Genomic DNA, 24,392 nt, shown 5'->3' on the forward strand with positions numbered 1-24,392 from the left:
AGCTGAACTGGTGGTTTGCTGGTATTGTTTCTGTTCTTTCTGTCCTCTCCAGGGTTCTTGGCTCCGTTTCCTCACTGTGTAAAGTGTATTTTCTGGCTGCTGGTCTTTGAGATGGGAGTCCACCATGCATTTGCTGGCCTTTGAATAAAGACTCCAAAATTTGGCCTCTCAAAATGTTGCTCTTCTGTTTAATCTCCTTACAACACTTGTTACCATCTGCTAGCCACTTAACATTTGCATGTCCTAATTTCTTTATCAGCCAACCCTGGGTAATAATTGTACCATCCTATAGAACTGTGTGGGGAACTTTAAGAATGGATTCATATACTGGGCTCCAGTGGCTTACCCTTGTAAGCCTAGCTGTTCAGGGAGCTGAGATCTGAGGGTGCAGTTCAAAGCCAGCCCAGGAGGGAAAGTCTGTGAGACTAATCTCCAATTAGTCACCAGAAAGTCATAAGTGGAGCTGTGGCTCAAGTGGCACTAGCCTTGAACAGAAAATCTCAGGGACAGAACTCAGGCTCTGAGTTAAAACCCGACTATACAAAAAGGCGGTGGGGGACAAGAAGCACATGCAAAACCATTTATTTTAATTTAAGAGTGATTACTTAAACATTAAGAATACAATCTACAGTACAGAAAACAAATTCTAATCACATATGTAATTTCAGGTGGCTTGCTTTCTTCCAAATACTCCCTGCAAGATCCATAACTAAAAGATGTCAATCAATGTGCACTATTTATTTTAGCTGTTTATTTTAATAAAAGAGAATAGTAAGCCAGACCCTAGTGACTCATGCCTACAATCCTTGTTACTCAGCAGGCTGAGACCTAAGGATTGCAGTTTAAAGCAGGAAAGTCTGTGAGACTCTATCACTAACTGCCAAAAAATCAGAAGTAGAGCTGTGGCTCAATGTAGAGTACCAGCTTGAGTGAAAAAGCCGAAGGACAGCACCCAGGCCCTGAGCTCCAGCCTTAGTAATGGCATATTTAAATGAATAAATAAAAATAAAAGTTCAAAATTCGACTCAGCCTGGCATGTGAAACCAATCTAACTATATAATGAATATTTTCCTCCCCCCAAAAGATTTATGAATAGGAGAATGATGAAAGGAGTACTATTGATCAAGATGTGTTGTATTCATAAACTGCTATGTTGAATGGCAATTCCTTTGAATACTACTTAAAGATAATAGGAATTTTTTTTAAATATGTATGAGTGCACTTACTGTAAGGTAAGAAAAGGAACATACTTTATTTGGCAGGAAACTGATTATCACAGTAAGAGAGTCATGGCTTGGAAAGCACTTCTGCCTAGATTGCACCAGCCAATCAGAACCTTGTACTGCAAACCTATTGGGATAAAAAGACAGCCACCTTTACTAGCTTTCACTCTGTAAGTGTCTCTCCCAAGCCACAAGCTTCTCTCTGCATCAAGCCCATTTCTTCATTGTAAGTACTTGAAATTAAGACCTTCTTTTGAACTTTATATTAGCAGTGAAAAACAATGTTTCCTTTAAAATGATCTGATTTTCTTGTTTTGTTCCTAACATGCCATATTTTGAAGTTCAGCTGAAAGAACAATCTTGTCCTATTGGATTGCTTTAAGTTTAGTCAATTTAGTCAGACTGAGCATGCTTTTCAAAGTAGTGGAGGGTCTTTGCCTTAATGTCCCTTAAATAGTATTTTTAACAGGAAATATTAATTCTGCATTGTATTTACTAACTTGACCATTGATTTCACTATTTCAATGAATATGCATATTTACACATTGCTGGTATAATTTCCTTGTGCACTGAAAATATTTTATTTAATCCATTCAAAAATACTGAGCAACAAGAGATGAGATTTTGTAGATTTAACTAATGAATTTGGAGTCCTTTAATTCTTATTATGGAAGTAAAAAAACAAGAATAGTATCAGAATTAAACTCTAGTAGTCACTGATATGAATAAAGAGAGATACTACTTCCGCCTATTACATTTGCTAGTTTCTGAAATATAAGAGAGATTATTAGGAAATGGAAGTGTTTCAATAAAGCAAAAACATTAATTCAATATACAGTAGAAACAAGAATATCTTTTTAAATTTTTATTGTTATTATGTAGGTAATATACAGAGAAGTTACAGTTACATAAGTCAGGTAAAATCTATAAAGAAGAAAATCTTGGTAATATATTTAACATCTGAATTAATCCATAGCAGGTATTAACATTTACATGTTTAATATACTGAATTAATAGCACTAATTTCCTGAGTGCTTATGCTCCACACCTATAATTCTACCTACTCAGGAGGTTCGACCTGAGGATCTCAGTTCAAAGCTAGTCCAGGTAGAAAAGCATAAGAGATTCTTATATTTAATTAATCAGCAATAGGAGAGGCATTGGAAAATGGACATTTTTTTTCCCACAAAACAGCCACATATTCAACCAAGCTGAGTCTACACAGAGGGGACACATTTTACTTTTCTTTTAAAATACATATTTTTCCTTGTAAACAAATTCATTTGTAATTAGAAAATCCTCAAACACACATATTCCATATTTTCATGAATGTTTTCTACGAATGTATATTTTTAAGTAATTTCCAAAACTGCATCAAAAGATCTTTTTCAAAGATCTTTGGAACTACTGGCAGTCTCAGAAAAGGCTCTCTGTTAGTGACAAGGAAAGCTGGGAATGGACAAATGTTTATAAGCAAAGTGCATGGCATTTAGGTCCCCCATAGACATGACACGTGAACAATACCTCCACACTACATGCTCCAAATTCCAAGTTTTAAATTCACAAAGATCATTTCTTAGTACTGTTAGTTAGCTGGCCAGACCCACCAAAGAAATGTGCAGTGATTACCAGCAAGGAAATTCAAAGTAGTCTATTGTCCTACTCTACTCTTAGAAATCTCTGAACCTTATCAGGAACTGGTGGCTCATGCCTATAATCCTAACTACTTTCAAAAGATTTTAATCTGGAGAATTTCAATTAAAGGTCAGCCCTCGTGAGAAAAGACTCCAACTCCAAAAAAAAAAAAAAAAAAATCAAGAAAATGGATGCAGTCCTGGCTCATGTGGTAGTGTCAATTTTAACAAGCAAGTGTGAGTTCCAGAGTTCAAACACTAATACCACCACACACACCAAAATTAAAATTTAAAGAAATCTGAAATTTAGAATTTTTCCTTTCAGCACAAGAAGATAAAGTGTAATCAATTGTGGACCTTTTATGATTTTATGTCTGTACCCTCTGGCACAGCAACCCTTTCAGTTCTCATTGCAAAACCTGAGACCCTAGCCATTTCCACCTAAATCACAATACCTAAAGAGAGTGTCCAGGAATGTACATTATCAACAAGCTTTCTAAGTGTTTTTGACCCATAATAAGCTTTGAGGACCTTGGGAGTCTTTTTTTTTGGGGGGGGGGTCCAGTCGTGGGGCCTGAACTCTGGGCCTGGGAGCTGTCCCTCAGCTCTTCAGCTCAAGGCTAGCGCTCTACCACTTGAGGCACAGCACCACTTCTGTCTTTTTTCTTTTTGCTTATGTGGTGCTGAGGAATCGAACCCAGGGCCTCATGCATGCAAGGCAAGCACTCTACCACTGAGCCACCTTCCCAGCCTCGACCTTGGGAGTCTTATTCACATGCACAGAGTCCCAGAACAATCCTAAACTTACCTGACACTGAAGACATTTATTCCCAGAATTTTCCCCCCTCTACTTCCTGCTGACCTTCTACCTTGAATAAGGAAGGTTAAAGTCTATTAGATACTAAATAACTGAAGGAAAGAACTGATTTAGTTTCAGGTATTATGTGATTGTTTCTGTTTTATATTTTGTTGCAACTTAAAAGATACCTAGAAGTTTGAAAGGATAGCACAGTCTCCTAAGAAGAGTGTACTGAGTGAGCAGATTTGCTTACTCCTCTTAAAGCTTCTAATTTTTGTAGTGCTGAGAATTCAACTCTTAGAGTCTCATGCATGCTAATTATGAACTCTGCCATTGCTCCTCCTCTCAGGTTTACAACTGCAGAGTATGTACTTTCTCAAGTGAGAAATCTTATGCAAAATGTTATATAACTCATTTCTGAATAAGCTAAAGGTTACAAATGACAATCCTGGACAGTGGTTCCCTCTAGAGTGTATGTATCTTCTCTACCACAGAAGAGAAACTTCTAATTGTGTTTGAAACCTCCTAGGGCCCTTCCAGATGTTAGTGGCTCACACCTATAATTCTAGCTACTCAGGAGGCTGAGCTCTAGGGATTGAGGATCAAAGCCAGCCAGGGTAGAAAAGTCCATGAGATTCTTATTTTAATTAACTAACAAAAAGCCAGATGTGGAGCTGTGGCTCAGCTGTTAAAGAGTGCTAGCCTTGAGTGAAAAGCTCAGGGACAGTGCCCAGGTTCTGGTACAGAAAGAAAGGAAGGAAGGAAGGAAGAGAGGGAGGGAGGAGGGCAGGCAGGCAGGCAGGCAAGCCAGTAGTGGTGAAAGAAACAGAAAGGTCACTTTGTTGGTCTGGAGACTGCTTAGGCCACTACAGAGAGGAAAGTAAATTTATTTTTTAATTTTTTTTTTTGGGGGGGGGTCCAGTCATGGGGCCTAAACTCTGGGCCTGGGTGCTGTCCCTCAGCTCCTCAGTCAAGGCTAGCACTCCACCACTTGAGCCACAGCGCCACTTCCGGGTTTTTTCTGAGCCACCTTTCCAGCCCTATTTTTTTAATTTTTAAAAACAATTTTATTATCTTTAAGTGGTTGTACAAAGAAGTTCCCATTCTACAAAACAGTATATGAATACAAGTGTCTAACAACATTGTCACCCATCGTTCCTAACCCATCCCTTCTCTTACTTTTCTTAACAACTATCTGGCAATCATCAGATGGGCCTTTTCTCTGAGCTCAAAGCCAGCACTCTACCACTTGAGCCACAGGGTTTTCTAGTGGTTTATTGGAGGTAAGAGTCTCATGGACTTTCCTGCCCAGGCTGGCTTTGAACTGTGATCCTCAGATCTCAGCCTCCTGAGTAGCTAGGATTACAGGCGAGAGCTTCTGGTGCCCAGACAGGCCTTTTCAATTCTGTTATTGCTACAGAATACACAAATTGCTGTTGGTCAAACTTCAAAAACACCCCAAAAATATTAGGTTTCAAGTTCTAACAATACCCTATGTGAATACAAGAATAAATATGCAGTTACTAAGTCAGCTAGAGGAAGTAAAGGAAAAAAATAGAAATTTACAGGCCAATTTTTCTTTTATTAATTTCAGGGAGGCTTCTTGGAAAAGTAAGTGAGGTGAAGGAATAGTTGTCTGCCATAAGCTTATGAAAAGGATCTTCAGTTGCTCACTTACCAAGTGCCAGCTATATGCAGGCATTTCTAGGAATGGGGCAGGGGCAGGGAGTACACAACTCTAGGATTACTTGTATAATTTTGAGTCACTAGATTTTGTTTCAGAAAAGGTCTTATTTTGATTACAAAAGAAATAAATGCTAACTATAAACAAGTGGTATTTGGTGGGGTTTTTGTTATTGTTGTTTCAGTTTTGTTTCTTTTTTTTCCTTGCAAGAGGCTCTAGCTCCACAGCTTTACCCAGGTTCAGCAAGCACTCTTTAAGAGAGCTACACCCCAACACCAAATTTTATTTTTAGACAATACAGAAAATTACAAAGTTAAAAGTTTTCTTTAAAAAATCTGTCAGCTGGGCTGGGAAGGTGGCTCAGTGGTAGAGCGCTTGCCTTACGTGCAGGAGGCCCTAGGTTCAATTCCTCAGCACCACATAAGCAGAGAAAAAGAAAAGCCAGAAGTGGTGTTGTGGCTCAAGTGGTAGAGTGCTAGCCTTTAGCTGAAGAGCTGAGGGACAGCGCCCTGGCCGAGTTCAGGCCCCACGACCCAACCAAAAAAAAAAAAAAAAAATCTGTCAGCTCACTGGGCTCACATCTATAAACCTAGCTACTCAAGAGTTTGAGATCTGAGGATCTTGGTTCAAAGCCAGCTCAGACAGATTCTTATCCTTAATAAACTACTCAGAAAAAGCTGGAAGTGGCACTGTGGCTTGAGTCTTAGTGCACTAGCCTTGAGCAAAAGAAGCTTGGAGACAGCAACCAGACCCTCCTGAGTTCAAGCCCCAGGATTAGCAAAGCAAAATCAAAACCAAAAACTTTCAGCTAAAAAGTCTCTAGGCATTCACAAAGAAAGACACTCTTAGGGGAGGAACAGAAAGATTCAATGCCTAAATGTGCATCTCATCATAAAAAATAGAATTTAGCAAAATGAGCTCTAGGAAATGGAAACAAGAGGTGTTTTTCTTTGTTGTTGATTTTGTTATCTTTTCTTTTTGTCTTGTTTATTCGTTTATGTCTTTGGGAGAATAATGGAGGCCACAGAAATGGAGGAACAAAAAGTGAAAAAATGCAGCAGTGGTACTCACTAGACACTGTTTAAAAGGAACCATACAACTGGTGGATGGGGATGGGAGGGAAAAACTGGGAGAGAGCTAGGGAAGGGGTGATATTGTCCAAAAAGAAATTTACTCTTTACCTGACTTATATAACTATAACCTCTCTGAACAACACCTTTATAATAACAATAAAAATTTAAAAAATCTATTAGGATAATAGGCTTATGTCTAAAATCCTGGCTACTCAGAAGGCTAAGATCTGAGGATCACAGTTCAAAGCCAGCCTGGGCAAGAAATTTGTGAGACTCGTATCTCCAATTAACCACTTAGAAAGCTGGAAGTGAGGAACCTAAGCAACTCCATTTCACTTAAGACCCCCATCTCAGTTCTGCAACTTAACCCTTGACCCACTTCAGCCCCAATGCTAGAAATTAGGACAGCAAGCCTTGCACAAACAATTCTCAAAACCATGGATGCTGTTTTCTTAAGACAGTATGTTGAGATATCTGAAATTCCAGAACAGCCCCTCCTGGGGTCTGGTGACCATTATCTAAACTAGACACCCTGCAGTTTAGCACCTATCCTCTTGAGACTCCCCTGTGGTGCAAGCCAACCAGTTTAAAGTACGTCAGCCCCCTTGATCTAACCAACAATTTGTTTCTGGTCCTTTCCCACTTTGTAGTACACCAATCATACTGTAGAGTTGTTTTATGATTTTCCCACAGTTTGTAGTCATTTGTTACAAGAAGTCATGATGTATGCAAAGCCTCTGTCTTCCCTAAAAAATGTATAAAAAGTGTTGTAACCCTGGGCTCAGAGCCTCTCAGTGTCATGGGCTGCTGCCATGTACGCGGGGAACCAAGCTTGAGCTTGCAATGAAGACTCCTTTGCTTTTACATTGGTGACGGTCTCTGGTGGTCTTCTGGGTAAGGATTTCTGAATTGGCTTTACAGAAGTAGAGCTGTGACTCAAGTGGTAGAGTTCAGGGACAGCACCCAGGTCTTTAAGTTCAAGCCCAGGAACACACACACACACACACACACACACACACAATTAGCCAATCAAAATACATCATCCAAAATATGATTCCTATTATTTTAGTGCTGGAGTTTGGGAGGTAGGGAACGCCAGGGCTCTGGATTGGGTGGAACTCTGAAAGGGCCGTTGAATTTCCATCCCATCTGTAGCTGAGTGTTTGAAATTTAAGTTGTCAACCCACAATAATTATTGTGAAAGAAAAAGGAAAACTGAATTCTGGCCATTTCTTAACTTCCTTGTTCCTCAAACCAAGTTAATTATTGTAATAAGGATTGAGCAAAGATTACTGAATTCCTCTTTCTCTTTCATCCTAGAGCTTGAACAGGGTGCTGTCTCTGAGATTTTTCTTTCAAGGCTAGCACTCTACCCCTTGAGCCACAGCACCACTTCCAGTTTTCTGGTGGTAAATTGGAGATAAAAGTTTCACGGACTTTGCTTCGAACCGCGATCCTCAGATCTCAGCCTCCTGAGTAGCTAGGATTACAGGCGTGAGCCACCAGCGCCCGGCTGAAAACTGAATTCTTGCAGTTTCTTTACTTCCTAGTTCCTGGGAATGAATGATGGTATTCAGAGCTGTGGTTGTTTTGCATTAAAATTCAGGGGCACTGGGGACTCCCTTATAATCCTAGCTACTCAGGAGGCTGAGATCAAAACCAGCCTTGGCAGGAAAAGTCCGCATCTCCAGTTAACCAGCAAAAGCCAGAAGTGGAGCTGTGGCTCAAGTGGTAGAGCACCAGCTTTGAGGGGGGAGGGGGGTTGGAGGGGGGCTGGCAGGGTGGGCGTGCACACCTGAGCAGCGTCTAAGCCCCTCTGGCGAGCATTCAAACCCAGGGCATGATCGCTTCTCCAAGCTCAGCCTCACCACATCGGAGGAAAACTCATTTTGAGGGGGTGGGGGGGATCTGGTCCTGGGGTCTGCACTCTGGGCCTGGATGCTGTCCCTCAGCTCTTCAGCTCAAGGCTAGCACTCTACCACTTGAGCCACAGCGCCACTTCTGGCTTTTTCTGCTTATGTGGTGCTGAGGAATCGAACCCAGGGCCTCATGCATGCCAGGCAAGCACTCTCCCACTGAGCCACCTTCACACTCATTTTTCCAAACGTTCGCCTGGCGATCGCGGCTCCGGGGGTCGGGCCGGGCAGCTGGAGCCGGGCAGCGGGCAGTGATCCGTGCGGATCCGCCTGCGGGTGCTCGGGGCTGCCCGGCCCGGCCCGCTGTCCCGCAGCCTCAGCCCGCGCCCCGCTGACCCCCCCCTTCCACCGCAGGGTGCCGCCGCCTCTGCGGGAGTGCGGGCTGACGGTCCCACCGGGAACACTCTGTCCCGGTGGCTCTGAGAACTCCGAGGCCAATGAGGTCTGGTGACTGCTGGGGACATCAAAGCGTGCCGCAGGCAGAACGGGGGTGTCTGGGGGGTACCTCTCGGGCAGCGGCTGTCCGTCACGTCCTCGGGCCTTGGCCCAGACCCCCATCCCCTCCACCCCCCCCCCCAGCCAGGTGCCAGCACACCCATGGCCTGAAGAACCCCAGAAATGAATGTGAACACAGTGTTAACCTACAGATCTTATGTAAATGTGAGCGCACGCCTTCCTAATGACTGTCCTGAGAAAGAGCCCAGCAGCCAGTGACAGGGCAAACGGACCAGCTGGTCCCCAGCCAGCAGCTCCAGACTTCGGTATTGCTGGCAGATCTTAAGTGTGTCTTCCTGCATGGAACAGTAGTACCACAGAAGCTGCAACCTCTGACTGAACGGCTGAGACCCGGGTGGATTAAGATAAACACACCAGCATTCCGCAGTAGCCCAACTTTGGCCAGGCCACAACCCAGCAAACACCGGCTCTTTCTACGGCGTGGCACCCCTACACCCCCACAAAGCCTGATCATACAGAGACAGGGAAATGCGGAAAGAAAGAGCTTTACTGGCACCGTTTGGAAAGCGTCGGGCGAGGGGGGAGCCATTTTTCTTAGGAGTTGCAAGTGCGAAACCTTTACAAGGATTTGGGGAAAACCTATCAGATAGAAGGGGACCAGGGTACATAGAAGTTCCAGGCGTCCTACTTTCCTAGGGGAGGGCAGACTGTCATCCATAGGTCTCGGCATGCTCTGAGTTCTTGAATGGAAAGAAAAGTTACTGGTTAGAAAGTCTGGCTCAGCCTGGCACCGGTGACTCACACTAGTAATCCTAACCGACTCGAGAGTTCCAGACACAGCCCCAAAACCCGAATTAACTACCAAAAAAGCCAGAAGTGGTCTGGTAGCTCAAGTAGTAGGGTGCCAGTCTTGAGAAAGCAGGAGGAGGAGGAGGAGGAGGAGGGGGAGGGGGAGGGGGAGGGGGAGGGGGAGGGGAGGAGGGGGAGGGGGAAGAAGGGGGAGGAGAGAAAGAAAGGAAGGAAGGAAGGAAGGAAGGAAGGAAGGAAGGAAGGAAGGAAGGAAGGAAGGAAGAAATAGAAAGACTTGGAAAAAATTATATTAAGTAAAGTAAGCCAGACCCAAAGAAACATAGGTCCCATGGTTTCTCTTATTTGCAATAACTATATATCTAGGATAATCTTACCAGACAAGCAGAAAAGGTCAAAAGCTATGTACATATGACCATATAGATGATCCTAAGTGAAATGAACCCCAAGATAGGGACACAGAGGTTTTATCTTTGTCACTGTTGTTTTTAATGTACTAGGTGATTTTTTTGTTTCCTTTGTATGTTCTTTGCTCATGGTATAAACCCTGTTTTCACTGTATTTCATTCCAGTGCCCTGCATCTTGTATATACAATTTTCTAATTTGGGGAGGGGAAGGGAAATAAAATGCTGAAACAAGGATACAGGTTGACCCATTGTAGCAATGAGATGTACAAGATACTGTGTTGAAAACAAACTTTACAACTTGGGGGAGGGTGGGAGGGAGGAGCTGGGGAGGTGGGGAGAGACAGGATGGTAGGGGGAAAACAAAGGAGGGATAACAATGCTCAACAGGAAATGTACTCATTACCTTACTCATGTAACTGTAACCCCTCTGTACAGCAGAAAAAGCCGGAAGTGATGCTGTGGCTCAAGTGGTAGAGCACTAGCCTTGAGCTGAAGAGCTCAGGGACAGCGCCTAGGCCCAGAGTTCAGGTCCCACAACTGACAAAAAAAATAAAAAAGATAGAAAAGAAAAGAAAAGAAAGGGAGGGAGGGAGAAAAGAAGGATAGATAACCCATTAATATTATTTTGTTTTTTCAGTCCTCTACATGTGACCATCAGTAGAGACGTCTAGTTTAGCACAGACTTCCTTCTGACGTGTCTTTGTTCCTTTTTATTTTTGGTAACACAGGATGTTCCAGGCATCTTACCCATATCCTTGCCTGCAATCTCAGGCCCTGGAATCAGCCATATTTCCAGTGAACACTGATTCTTTTAACCAAGATTTGTGCACAAGGTGTGCTTACTGATACAGACTTTGATGATTTCTAGGCCCTCTCAGTGCACACAGCAAGGAATGTCTGTTTCGAATGCATATACATATTTCCATTTACATATGTACGAGTCCTGGGACTAAAGCACAGGTGGCTCACGCTCTAATCCTAGATACGCAGAAAGCTGAGATCTGAAGACGGAAGTTTGAAAACAGCCAGGACTAAAAAGTCAGTGAGACTTGAATCTCCAACTAACCAGCTAAAAGCCAGAAGTGGAGCTGTGGCACGAGAGGTAGAGTGCCAGGCTTGTGCAAGAAAGCCAAATTAGAGCCTGAGGCCCTGAGTTCAAACCCCAAAAACAACAACAACAACAAAACATGCATTTCACAAAAGACAATGTCCCTGTACATTACCCAGATGGGCCCTGAACTTCTGGGCTTACGTGACAGATCCTCCTACATCAGCCTCCTGGCGTGGCTGGACATACAGTGCAAACTGAACTTCGTACTATGTAGTGTTGCTCATCTTTGGGTCTCCAACATGTGTGTTCATAAGTTTTGTGAAGATTTTCACCCAGTCACATTAAAATTACTCAAGTGGTAGATCACTAGCCTTGAGCTGAAGAGCTGAGGGACAACGCCCAGGCCCAGAGTTCAGGCCCCACAACCAGACCCCCCCCCAAAAAAAAAAACACATCGTGTTTGCATACACTACACTTAATAGTAGAAAGAGAACTATCTAGAGTTATTTACAATAGTGTCAATATTAAACGGATACAAATATGTTAAAGAGCATTTTAAGCCTCTCATTCCTTCTGATTCCCCCCCCCCAAGTAACTGAGCAATGTGTGCATGCAGCTGATTTGCGAGGACTCACAGGAGCAGGGGTCTGATGGGTTTGTAATCAGCTACAATGGGATGTGAACAGATTTAGACATGTTCAAATTATAGCCTCAAATTGAGGCTACCTCACACAATTCACTTCCAGTTGTATGCAGAAAAATGTCTACTAGCTTTGGGCCGGGGGGGGGGGGGGTGGGGTGGGGGAGGAATACTGCTGAGAACTCAGAACCTGGATGCTGTCCTTGGCCTTTTCTGCTCAAGGTTGGTGCTGTACCACTTGACCCACACCTCTACTTCTGGCTTTTTGATGGTAACAGTCTGATGGACTTTTCTACCCAGGCTGGCTTCGAACTGTGATCCTCAAATCTCAGCCCCCTGAGTAGCTAGGATGACAGTCACCAGTGGCTGGATTTTAAGATCATTCTTAAAAGTATTTAAGGTCATTATCAGTTCTTGTACTCATCTCTCTTTTTTCATTCAAGGCAAACTACTAGCCTAGCAGATATTACTATGCAGCTAAACCTTGAAAGGAAGCATCAAATTATGAAAATAGAAAGAAAGGAAGCAGTTTTACAGATGTGAAAAGTGTTATCCCTAAGGGGGGGAAATATTAGAAAGCAAACAGTATAATTACATTGTTAGAATGTCTAGAGACACTGCAGTTTTAATATTTTGGGTTCTTCTTTAGTACTTCTATGTTGAGTGCTTAAGTGGAAATGTATAAGCATATTATAAGTGCTTCATTCAATATGTCAATAATGTCAATATGTCAATTAGTCAAACATTGAGCTGGATGCTAAAGAAAATATGAGCCAGGTACAGTAGCTCAAGATAGTTTGGAGGTGGAGAACAGAAGATCATAGTTTAAGTCCAGTTGAATATAAAATTTCATGGTATTCCACCTCCACCTATGATGGCTGGGCACTATAGTGTGTCTATATCATCGTAGCAACAAAAGGAAGCACAAATAGGAAGATCACAGTCTAAGCAGATCTAAGTATAAAGTGAAATTTTATCTCCAAAAGAACCAGTGCAAAAGGGCTGGAGGCCTGGGTCAAATGATAGACCACCTGCTCTGGTTCAAAACCAAAACAAACAAACAACAAACAAGGAGATATGAAAAGAGGCCTTTTCTCAATTCACCACAAACCAGTAATGATCCCATGCTCCAGGTAATGTAATGAGGAAGTAGGGCTAAGGGTGAGAAGCAAAAGAGAAAGAGGCACTAAAAAGGATTTGAATTTTGAGATTCAAATTTCCCAAGCCTCCATTTTAGATTTTCTTATCAACTCAACAAAGACATAGCTGAGCTGCTGTGAAGGGTGAGTGGGCAGTGTCAACCTCAGTGTTTCATGGTCTTCTTGCCAACAATTATGCATGGAACCCATCAAAGGAAATGCCATTGCTATGCCATTATGGCCATCTTCCTTAATACCTTCTTGATTCTTTTTTTTTTTTTCTGTCTTGAACTCAGGACTTGGCTGGTATGTGTTAGCATTTTTGCTCAAGGCTAGTGCTCTACTACTCTGTTACCTTCACTTCTGGCTTTTTGCTGGTTAACTGGAGATAAGAGTCTCTCAAATTTGTCTGCTTGGGCTGGCTTTGAACCATGTTCCTCAGTACTCAGCCTGGTGAATAGCTAGGATTATAGGCATGAGCCACCAGTGAGTGCCCAGTTGCTTGAAGAGGAAAGAAGGATGGCCAATAGACACATGAAGAAATGCTCAACCTCCCTATCCATAAAAGAAATGCAAATCAAAACAACATTGAGATATCACCTCACCCCAGTGAGAATGGCTGGAATCAACAACTCTAATAACAACAGATGCTGGAAGGGATGTGGACAGAAGGGAACCCTACTGCATTGTTGGTGGGAGTGTAAACTTGCTCAACCACTTTGGAAAGCAGTATGGAGGTTCCTCAAAAGACTCCACATAGAGCTTCCCTATGACCCAGCAATCCCACTTTTGGGCGTTTACCCAAATGATCACAAACAAGACCATACTAAAACCACCAGCATAACTATGTTTATTGCTGCATTATTTACCATAGCTAAGATATGGAACCAACCCAGATGCCCCTCAGTAGATGAATGGATCAAGAAAATGTGGTATATATACACAATGGAATTCTATGCCTCCATCAGAAAGAATGACACTGCCCCCATTTGTTAGGAAATGGAAAGACTTGGAAAAAATTAAATAAAGTGAAGTAAGCCAGGCCCAAAGAAACATCAGTCCCATGGTTTCCCTTATTTGCAATAACTAGTATATGTCTGAGACAAGCAGAAATGGTCAGATAAGTTGATGTTAGGCAAAATGAACTCCAAGTTAAGGACTCAAATGGTTGTTTCTATCTTGCTATTGTTTCTAACATATTTATAAGATTATTTCTTTGTTGTTTTTATGTCCCTCCCCCATGGTATAACCCCTGTTTTCACTGTATTTGATGTTGGTATAACTTGTGGAGGGGAAGGAAAAAAAAACAAATTGTTTAAATAGGGATACAGGTGGACCCATTGCAACAATGAGATGTACAAGATGCTATGTCGAAAAATGAACTTTACAACTTTGGTGCAGGGTGGGGGGTATAGGGGGAGAGGGGAAGGAAGGGATGGTAAGGGGAAACAAAGGAGAAGGCAACAATGCTTGATAAGAAATGTACTCATTACCTTGCACATGTAATTGTACTCCTCTGTATGGTATTTTCACAATTAAAAAAACCCATAACTTTGCTGGCCCAACTATGGTGGTGCATGGTTATAAGTCCAGCATTTCAGAGGCTAAGGAAGGATTGTGAGTTTGAGGCCAGCCTGAGCTATATAGCAAGATCTTTCCTCAAAATAAATAGATAAATAATAAACCTTTGCTGTAGTTCACAAGCAGGATCTGCCAACCCAGAACTGACAAGCAAATACAGGCTCCTAGTAAATCTGAAATGATGGCGTAGCCTGGATGCAGAAGATCAGAGAGGACTGCTGATCAGAAACAAGTCCAAAACAGAGGGCACATAATAAAGGAACCAGAGGACTTCTCCATACAGGAGAACTAAGGAAGGTGTGACTTTTAGAAAAAGCTATTTTCAAGCAGCTGCTGCTGGCTCATATGTGTAATCCTAGCTAATCAGGAGATCTGAGGATACTTTTTTAAAGGCAGCCTGACAAGGAAAGTTCATGAGACTCTTCTGTCCCAATTAACCACCAAAAAGCTGGCAGTGGAGCTGTGGCTCAAGTGGTAGAGTGCAAACCTTGAGCAAAAAAGTTCAGAGACAGCACACAGTCCCTAGGTTCAAGCCCCAAGACTTACATGAGAGAAAGAAAGAGACATACAGAGACAGAGAAAGAGAGAGAGAGAGAGAGAGTGAGAGAGAGAGAGAGAGACAGAGAGACAGAGAGAGAGACAGAGAGACAGAGGGAGAGAGAAACAGGCCATTTTCCACAGCTACTAATTTTAACCTCTCTCCAGTATTGTGATTGTTTCCCTGTCTCATGGCTAACAGGTACCCATCTAAATATAGCACATGAACAACCCCTCCCTTCACCCTGTCACCCTATTTACCTTACCAGTTTAGTGAAGCCCTTTCCCCTGAGAGTGTCTGTTCTCTCAAGGGTAGAGACAGAAATTAGTGCCTTTCACAAATCACCAAGCAACATCACCTCTGTTGCCTCCTGGGCCAGCAGAGAGTGCATAGTGTCTCAAAAAGTACCTTACAAGAAAGCCTGGGGGGCCCACTAATGTCAACATCCCCTTTTTCAGACCATTGCTTTTAAGACTTTGTGTTGAGAATGCAAGCTCAGGTGCCAGCAGCGGTTATTGTAACTCAGCCTGGATTTGTTCGTGCACCCCAAAACTCAAACTGGCAGACAAGCATGTGTGATTGCTTCAGTGACTGCGGAGTCTGTAAGTATGGGAAAAGTGTCCCCCTAATTTATAGGTAGGTTGCTTATCAATATCCACATACTTTGCAGCAAAAGTTGACTATTTATAGGTACTTTGCATAGCAAGTAATATATGGTATTTTTAGTTGTTTTTTTTTTTTTTGGGGGGGGGTCCGGTCGTGGGGCCTGAACTCTGGGCCTGGGCGCTGTCCCTCAGCAATTCAGCTCAAGGCTAGCGCTCTACCACCTGAGCCACAGCGCCACTTCCGGCTTTTTTTCTTTTGCTTATGTGGTGCTGAGGAATCGAATCCAGGGCCTCAGGCATGCAAGGCAAGCGCTCTACCACTGAGCCACCTTCCCAGCTATATGGTATTTTTTAACCAAAAAGGCTCAGTACTGATTGTAAATTAATTCTGCTCTGACCTATCAAAGAATAGTTTTATACCTAAAATAAGAGCTAGACTTAAGATAACAATGAAAGGGCTAATTGATTCTAATTACAAATAGATTGTACATTAATGAAATATTTAGAGTTTAACTTGATTTTTTTTTTTTTTGGTCAGTCAATGGGGCTTGAACTCTGGTCCTGGGCACTGTCCCTGCCCTCTTTAGCTCAAGGCTAATGCTCTACCACTTTGAGCCACAGCGCTACTTCTGGTTTTCTGGTGGTTAATTGGAGATAAGAGTGTCATGGACAAGCCGGGCGCTGGTGGCTCACGCCTGTAATCCTAGCTACTCAGGAGGCTGAGATCTGAGGATCGCGGTTCAAAGCCAGCCCGGGCAGGAGAGACCGTGAGACTCCTATCTCCAATAAACCACCAGAAAACCGGAAGTGGCGCTGTAGCTCAAGTGGTAGAGTGCTCGCCTTGAGCTGAAGAGCTGAGGGACAGCGCTCAGGCCCAGAGTTCAAGCCCCACGACCGACAAAAAAAAAAAAAAAAGAGTGTCATGGACTTCCTTGTCCAGGCTAGCTTTGAACTTCAGTCCTCAGAACTCAGCCTCCTGAGTAGCTAGAATTACAGATGTTAGCCACCAGCACCTGGCTTAACTTTATTTTTATTTTATTATATTTATTTGTTTTTTTTGCCAGTCCTGGGTCTTGAACTCAGGCCTGGGCACTGTCCCTGAGCTTCTTTTGCTCAAGGCTAGCACTACAACTTGAGCAACAGCACAACTTTGGGCCTTTTTTTTTAAATGTTTTTTATTGTAAAAATATTGTACAGTACAGTTATATGAGGAAGGAAAGGTGTAGCCCAGGCTGGCCTCAAACTTGTGATCTTTCTGCCTTATCTTCATCGTTGACGGCTCACTTCAGGCTTTTTTATGTGGAATCAAACCCAGGGCTTCATGCTTGCTAGGCAAGCACTCTACCAATAAGCCACATTACCAGCCCTTAACTTGATTTTTAAAAGACTGGTTTTGTTGTATATAGGTTAAACAGTATGTGTGTGTGTGTGTGTGTGTGTGTGTGTGTGTGTGTGTGTGTGTGTGTGTGTGTGTGTGTGTGTGTGTGTGTGTGTGTGGTCTGTGTGCATGCTAGTCCTGGGGCTTGAACTCAGGGCTTGGTGGCTATCCCTTAGCTTTTTTGTTCAAGGCTGACACTCTACTATTTGAGCCACAACTCCACTTCCAGTTTTTTACTGTTTAGATAAGAATTTCATGAACTTTCCATCCAGGGCTGGCTTTAAATCTCAATCCTCAGATTTCAGCCTCCTGAGTGAGTAGCTACATCTGTACATCTGTAAAGATGTAAGCCACTGGCATTCAAGAAACTATTCATTTGCATTAGATTGGATATAGTACACGGAGGATAGTGTTTATCCCTAGTTTCTGCATGCTTGAAAATGAAGAAGTTTAGGGGCTGGGAAGGTGGCTCAGTGGTAGAGTGCTTGCCTTGCATGCATGAGGCCCTAGGTTTGATTCCTCAGCACCACATAAGCAAAAAGAAAAGGAAAAGCCGGAAGTGGCGCTGTGGCTCAAGTGGTAGAGTGCTAGCCTTGAGCTGAAGAGCTGAGAGACAGCGCCCAGGCCCAGAGTTCAGGCCCCACGACCGGACCCCCTCCCCCCAAAAAATGAAGAAGTTTAAAGGCAATTAGCTTGTTGTTGGGAAAAATGTCTCTGTCTCTCTAATTTTTTTCTTTTTATAAGATCTTTCTGATGGAGTGCTGGTGGCTCTCACCTGTAATCCTAGCTACTTAGGAAGCTGAGATCTGAAGATCACAATTCAAAGCCAGCACGTGCAGGAAAGTCTGTGCAGCTCTTATCTCCAATAAACTACCAGAAAACCAGAAGTGGCTCTGTGGCTCAAGTGATAAAGTACTAGCCTTGAGCTGAAGAGCTAAGGGACAGCACCCAGGCTCAGAGTTCAAACCTCATGACCGACTAAAAAAAGAGTATCTTTCTGGCTAGGCACTGGTGGCTCATACCTGTAATCCTAGCTACTCAGGAGGCTGAGATCTATGGATTGTAGTTTGAAGCCAGCCCAGACTTCAGTAGAAGGCATTGCTGGTACTGAGGAAAAAGTCTAGAAATGACAAGGTTTCAGTGAATCAATTCACCAAATCAGTGATTTCAGTGATTCAGTGAATCATGAATCAATGCATGAAGGCACTACTGTAGATAGAATGATCTCCTTTCCAATATTCAGTCACTTCTAAACTGAGGGAAGAGCTGATGCAAAGTCTGAAGATGTACTTGGCAACCATAATGTGCACTGTGAGTCACGGAAGTGAACAAACGTTCAGCCAGTGTAGGCAAAGGGGAGTAATTTGTACCCTTGCTTTTCATGTGTCCAGGTCTCTGTGGCACATTTTGCTTTATGTGCCTTGGATGTCAGGTTGCAGCTGACATGAATGAATGCTGTCTGTGTGGAACAACTGTGGCAATGAGGACTCTCTATCGAACCAGATATGGGATCCCTGTAAGTCTCTTACCGTCCCCTATTGTTTAAATACAATAATCCTAATCCTGTCAGTCAAATAGCTTTCTTTGTGTGTGTGTGTGTGTGTGTGTGTGTGTGTGTGTGTGTGTGTGTGTGTGTGTGTGTGCGCGCATGCGCGCCAGCCCTGGGGCTTGAATTCATGGCCTGGGCACTGTCGCTGAACTTCTTTTGCTCAAGGTTATATCACTCTACCACTTCAGCCACAGCTCCACTTCTGGCTTTTTCTGTGTATGTGATACTGAGGAATCACACCCAGAGCTTCATGCATGGTAGGCAAGCACTCTACCACTAAGCCACCTTCTCAGCCACAAATAACTTTCAAATATAAAGAATAATTGTAGAGAAGGAGGCCACTGAATGGAACCCATTGTGTGAATTTGCCTGGAGAGCCTAGGACTAGCAATCCTGTGTTCAGTTGTAGCTGCAGATTCTCCAGTTATATAAAACCTTCCAGGTTTCTGCTGAAGATAATTGAAAATAAGTAACTCTCATATTTGCAATGTCTAAGATACAAATTGCAGGAGGATTATTACCAAGAGCCAGACACTGATGGCCCACACCTGTAATCCTATCAATTCACAAGGCTGAGCTCTGAGGTCCATGGTAAAAAAAAGTAGCCAGGCAGAAAAGTCCTTGAGACTCTTATCTCCAATGAACAAGCAAAAAGCGAGAAGTGCTTAGCAATAGAGTCTGCATACTATTCAGTTGTCCATGCAGTGCCTTCCACTACACCTACTTCGCTTTATTTAATGGAAGAATGTTAGTCAGGAGTCTATAGAGGAATGACCAACAGAATGAGTGTGTATACATACGTGTATGCATACATACACATTTATTTATGTATCATATAGAAATTATATAGATATGTAGAAATATATTGATATATATAGAGAGAGTATATATAATATGTAGTCTGCCATATATATAATATGCTTCAGATATAATATGTAGCTGGAAGTGGAGCTGTGTCTTAAGTGGTAGAGCATCAGCCTTAAGTGAAAAAGCCAAGTAAGAGCATAAAGCCCTGAGTTCAAACTCCAGTACTAGCACCAATTGTATATACATACAGATATATATTTCTATAGAAATATACAGATATGTGTATAGAAATAGAGAGAGATACATATGTCTCTACATGTGTATACATATTTATGCCTCTCTTTATTAGAGAGAGAGGAGATGGAAAGAGAGGAAGGGAAGGAGAAGGAAAGAAGGAAGAAGAGGGAAAAAAAGGAGAGAAAGCGGAAGAAGTATTTTAAGGAATTGGGTTGATGTAGTTATGGAGGCTAGCCAATAGGTTGGAGATCCAGGAAGAAATTACAGCTCAAATCTAGAGCATCTTTTTCAGGGTGTTGTCCTATGAATCAAATCAGAGTTGTGCTAGGTGCTGGCATGTGTGTGTCACAACTGTTAATCCTAGTTACTTTAGAATCTGACATCTGAAGATTGAGGTTCAAAGCTAGCCCATGCAGTAAATTCCATATACCTCTTATCTCCGATTTATCACCTGAAGACCATAAGAGAGTTCTGGCTCAAGTGATAGCATACCAGCCTTGAATGAAAAAGCTAAGTCCAGGCACTGAGTTCAAGCCCCGATATCACTACATGTAAGCACGCAGAAGCACACACATCCACACACACGCACAATCACGTCTGTATTGCTACTTCTTGACTTCTCAGTTTGTTGACTTTCCACCGTAGAAAATAAAATTTTAATGTTTCCTTCTCATTCCCCATGACACATAGACTCCCTCTCCTACCCCACCCCATCTACCTACTTTAGTTAATTCCATATCTGATACCTATATTATGAGCCATATCTGATATTTATATTACGATCTTTATACATGCTTTATTCAACTTCAGATCCAACTCATGTGGTGAATATGATTACTTTTCCTAAATTTTGTTTCTCCTGTGATTTGAAACAGTTTTTTTTTTCAGTAGTAGTTTAACCTCAAATTCTTTGTTGTCTTTCTAAATCTCTTTCCAACATATTCAACACAGGAAGTCCACACGGGAAGCCTCCTCTCTTGTTCCGGATGAAATTTCTCTCTGAACTTTGAACTGCCTGCTTTGAAATAGAAGCTTCTGGAGAAAGGGTGGGGACAGCTTTGAGAGTCTAGCCCCTGACACGCTTTATGCTACCATCATACCTGATAGCTTGCTTGGATATACTCTTATATTCTCAGAATGACAAAAGTCTAAGAAAACATTTTTTGTCCTAAAAGAGTTAACAGTTATATGGAAAAAAAATCAATTAATGTTTTCCTGAATATATCTATCCACAGTGAAGCCAAAGACACAGTGCCTTTGGATGCATAAAAATCCACCAGTGTTAATTCCACATAGGTGTATTTTACTTTGTGTGTTGGGGAAGGGAGGAGTGCTAGGGTCACACCTAGACCTTCTACGTGCTAGGCAAGCACTCTTATCACTGAGCTACATCCACAGCCTTGTTTTTCTTTTTCTTTTGTACCATTGTTTGTTTTTGTGTTTTGGAGACAGTATCTCCCTATATAGTTTATGCTGGCCTTGAACTTGCTATGTTGCCCAGGCTGACATCAAACTTCAGATTATCTTGCCTCAGGCTCTTGACTGCTTGGGATTATGGGCATGAACCACTATGCCCAGCTGTTTAAATGTTGTATTGAAATACAATTGTACTTTCCATTCACATTTCTTTCATAACTTCAAATAGGGGTCCATTTGCAATGACTACATGGCAACCCTTTGCTGTCCGGTTTGTTCTCTTTGCCAAATAAAGAGAGATATCAACAGAAGGAGGGCAATGAACGCCTTCTAAAAAAGATTCATGGTGAGTCCAAGCAAACTTTTTATCCTCCTGGAATCTGGGGAGTTTGGGAACAAGGGGCTTTGTAAACTATTTATTATTTGGAATAATAGTTCAGTAATAGAAATTCTCTAAATCTCCTAAAGGGCTATCTTAAGAAAAGATTGATTCTGATTTCTTCTTATGAAGAACATAGCTCTGTATTGTCAGCCATATTTTCACAAATAAATGGGTAGTGAATCTGGTATATTTTTGAAACTTCTCATAATTGCATTAGTCTATTAATGAAGAACTTACAAAACACTCCTCTGTACATCACCTTAAAAATTAAAAAAATAATAATAAAAAAGACTCACACCTATAATCCTAGCTACTCAGGAGGCTGAGATCTGAGGATCACAGATTGAAGCCAACAGGGAGAAATTCATCTCCAATTAAGTAGCAAAAAGCTGGAAGTGGAGCTGTGGAAGTGGTGGTGGAAATGCTAGAGCACCAGCCTTGAGAGAAAAATCCAAGTGAGAGCCATAAGGCCCTGAGTTCAAACCTCAGTACTAGCACCAAAAAATGAAAACAAAAAAGTCTCTGCAGCCATACTGAATAATTTATATATATATATATATATATATACATATGAGTATAAACTGACTAAAATAAAATGAAAAAGTAATTGAATAAAAGTTGAAATTTGGAAAAACTCTGTGTATGAAATTTGTAATTTTGAGTGCAAAGAAATAGCAGGATTATGGTACAATCTCTCATACAGAACTCCAAATGTTTAAGCAGACACCCTTTCTTTGTAAGAAGTCCAGTCTAACCTGAGTAACACATCAGACAAACCTAAACTGAGGCAGTCTACAAATTTTTTGCCTGTTTTCCTCAAAACTGTCATGGTCAGCAAAAACAAGAAAATGTTTGAGGGCTTAGATAACACTAAGGAAATATGACAAATATTTTATGGTATCTAGGACAGAAAAACAACTTCTGGTAAAATGTGAGAAATCTGGTTAAAGTATGGGTTGATTAATAACATATTAATATTGGCTTATCAGTTGTAACAAATCTACCTTAGTAATGTTTGGTGCTAACCAACAGGAAAATTGAGTGCATTGTATTTGGGAATCCTCTGGACTAGCTTTACAACTTTTCTGAAAATCTAAAATAATTCTGAAGTTTATTATTGCTGGGCACTGATGGCTCATGCCTGTAATACTAGCTACTCGGGAGACTGAAATCTGATGATCGCAGTTCTAAGGCAGCCCAGGCAAGAAAGTCTATGAAATGCTTATCTCCAACTAACCACCAGAAAACTGGAAGTGGAGCTGTGGCTCAAGCAGTAGACTGCTAGCCTTGAACAAAAAAAGCTCAGGGACAGTACCTAGGCTCTGGTGCAAGCCCCAGGACTGAGACAAAATAAACAAATTTAATATTTTATTAAAGACCAAAACAGATAAAGGCACAGTCCCTACATGCCTCTTTATATAAAATAATGTATATATGCATAGATCAAAAACAGACTGATTAAAGTTCAAAGCTATTCTTTGTGTCATTACAGGTGAAGAGCTTTTATCAAAGAAATTAAAACCAGAAACCATCTCTTTAACCTGAGGATTTGACTTCTCCATCTTTTTTTACTGAAGTGGGGTGGATATATTTCATATGATGGTATTTTAAAAAGTAAAAAATTTTCAAGTGGATGTTGCCCCTTAGCTCTCTGCTGAGATCCCTTTGCCCATATTATCAAATTTTCTAGTTTCTAATTCCTTATATTAAACTATGAGCCAAATAAAAGACTTTACTAATAAAACTGTTTTCATTTTTGCTTTGTCAGCTCCATCCCTGGGAGTGTGCAGAAAATTAGCTATCAAAATGGGTGGCACTTCCTTGATCATATCATATCAAAAAACTCCACCTGGTTTGTTAAGAGTTTCAGGAAACTTTCCTTGATCACATCGTATCAAAATAATTCCATCTGTTTGAACTCAGGGTCTTGATCGGCCAGCACTCTACCAGTTCAGCCATCCCCTGAGAGCTCCCATTTCTTCTCTTGTGTGAATTGTGATGTGATTCTGACCAGTCACTCAAAGTTCACCTTCTCTTGGTTCACAGGAACCACTGGCAGAGAGATAGGTTTTGTTTTGTATTAATGAAATGTTAGCCTACAGTGAAGTTGAAGACCAGCTCATGCTTCCTGGCTACCATAGGGTGGAGATGGAGTAGCAAAACCTGCAAGAGCAAAGACGGATCTGAGGGTGCCACAGAAGACAGCCAGTGTTGCAAGCAATTGCCTAAGTAGATGAGGGGATCAGGGATCAGACTACCTTAGCTCCAAGTCTAACACTGTAACCAGGAACTAGAAATAAGCTCTGTGGAAGGCCAGTGTTGTCATCTATCCCTCCATTACTCCAAGTCCCTAGAGGGTGAGAATCAAGCCAAGAATTCCTCCATGGTGCCACCTCCACCCCCTCCCAGCAGAATGATCATAGTGGTCGTGTGTGTGTGTGTGTGTGTGTGTGTGTGTGTGTGTGTGTGTGTGTGTGTGTGTGTGTGTGTGTGTGTGTGTGTGTGTGTGTGTGTGTGTGTGTGTGTGTGTGTGTGTGTGTGTGTGTGTGTGTGTGTGTGTGTGTGTGTGTCACTATCCTGGCCCACAGCACTTAGACCAACCCCCACCCCCCTGCCTCCGCCCCCTTAACATCTATCCATTCCAGTCCTTTTGCAATGAGTAGCTGCATCCAGGGTTAGTGAGCTCTAGCAAGCTGTGAAGCTGCTGCATGTGGGGGCACCAGCTCTGCCTGTCAGCTTTCAGGAATTGGTCTTGCTCCTAGCATTTCTAGAATCTCTGCTTACATTATCCATTCTTACCCATAGTCTACTATTAGCATGTCAATCATAGATGTTTTAAATTCTTAGTTCCACCATTCCAACACTCCTACACCTTAGTCTGATTCTGATATATCTTCCCCAATGTTTTCTTGTCTTTTGACCTACATGGTAACTTTGTAGTTGAAAACCAGACATAACAATTAGGCTGTAAGTATGAGGCTTTATGTTAATCTGGGTAGGAGCCAGACTGCATTTGTCTGCTATCATTGAGTCTTTGTTTCCTTGCTTTTTCTCTTCATGGGAGGGGGG

General features: G+C 42.1%; 1 protein-coding gene across 1 annotated transcript; it reads left to right on the forward strand.

Annotated features, from left to right (window-relative positions):
• The first annotated feature begins 1,341 nt into the window (after positions 1–1,341).
• On the forward strand, positions 1,342–23,080 carry Plac8 (placenta associated 8). The gene is made up of 5 exons (XM_070012909.1): positions 1,342–1,449; positions 15,408–15,551; positions 18,324–18,448; positions 21,171–21,287; positions 22,816–23,080. The coding sequence occupies exons 2-4, from the start codon at positions 15,437–15,439 to the stop codon at positions 21,273–21,275; spliced, it is 345 nt and encodes a 114-aa protein (XP_069869010.1). The 5' UTR covers positions 1,342–1,449; positions 15,408–15,436; the 3' UTR covers positions 21,276–21,287; positions 22,816–23,080.
• Positions 23,081–24,392: the final 1,312 nt, after the last annotated feature.

The sequence above is a fragment of the Dipodomys merriami genome, unplaced genomic scaffold, assembly GCF_024711535.1.
Source record: "Dipodomys merriami isolate MVZ:Mamm:240054 unplaced genomic scaffold, mDipMer1.0.p SCAF_9, whole genome shotgun sequence".
In the NCBI taxonomy this organism is placed as follows: domain Eukaryota; kingdom Metazoa; phylum Chordata; class Mammalia; order Rodentia; family Heteromyidae; genus Dipodomys; species Dipodomys merriami.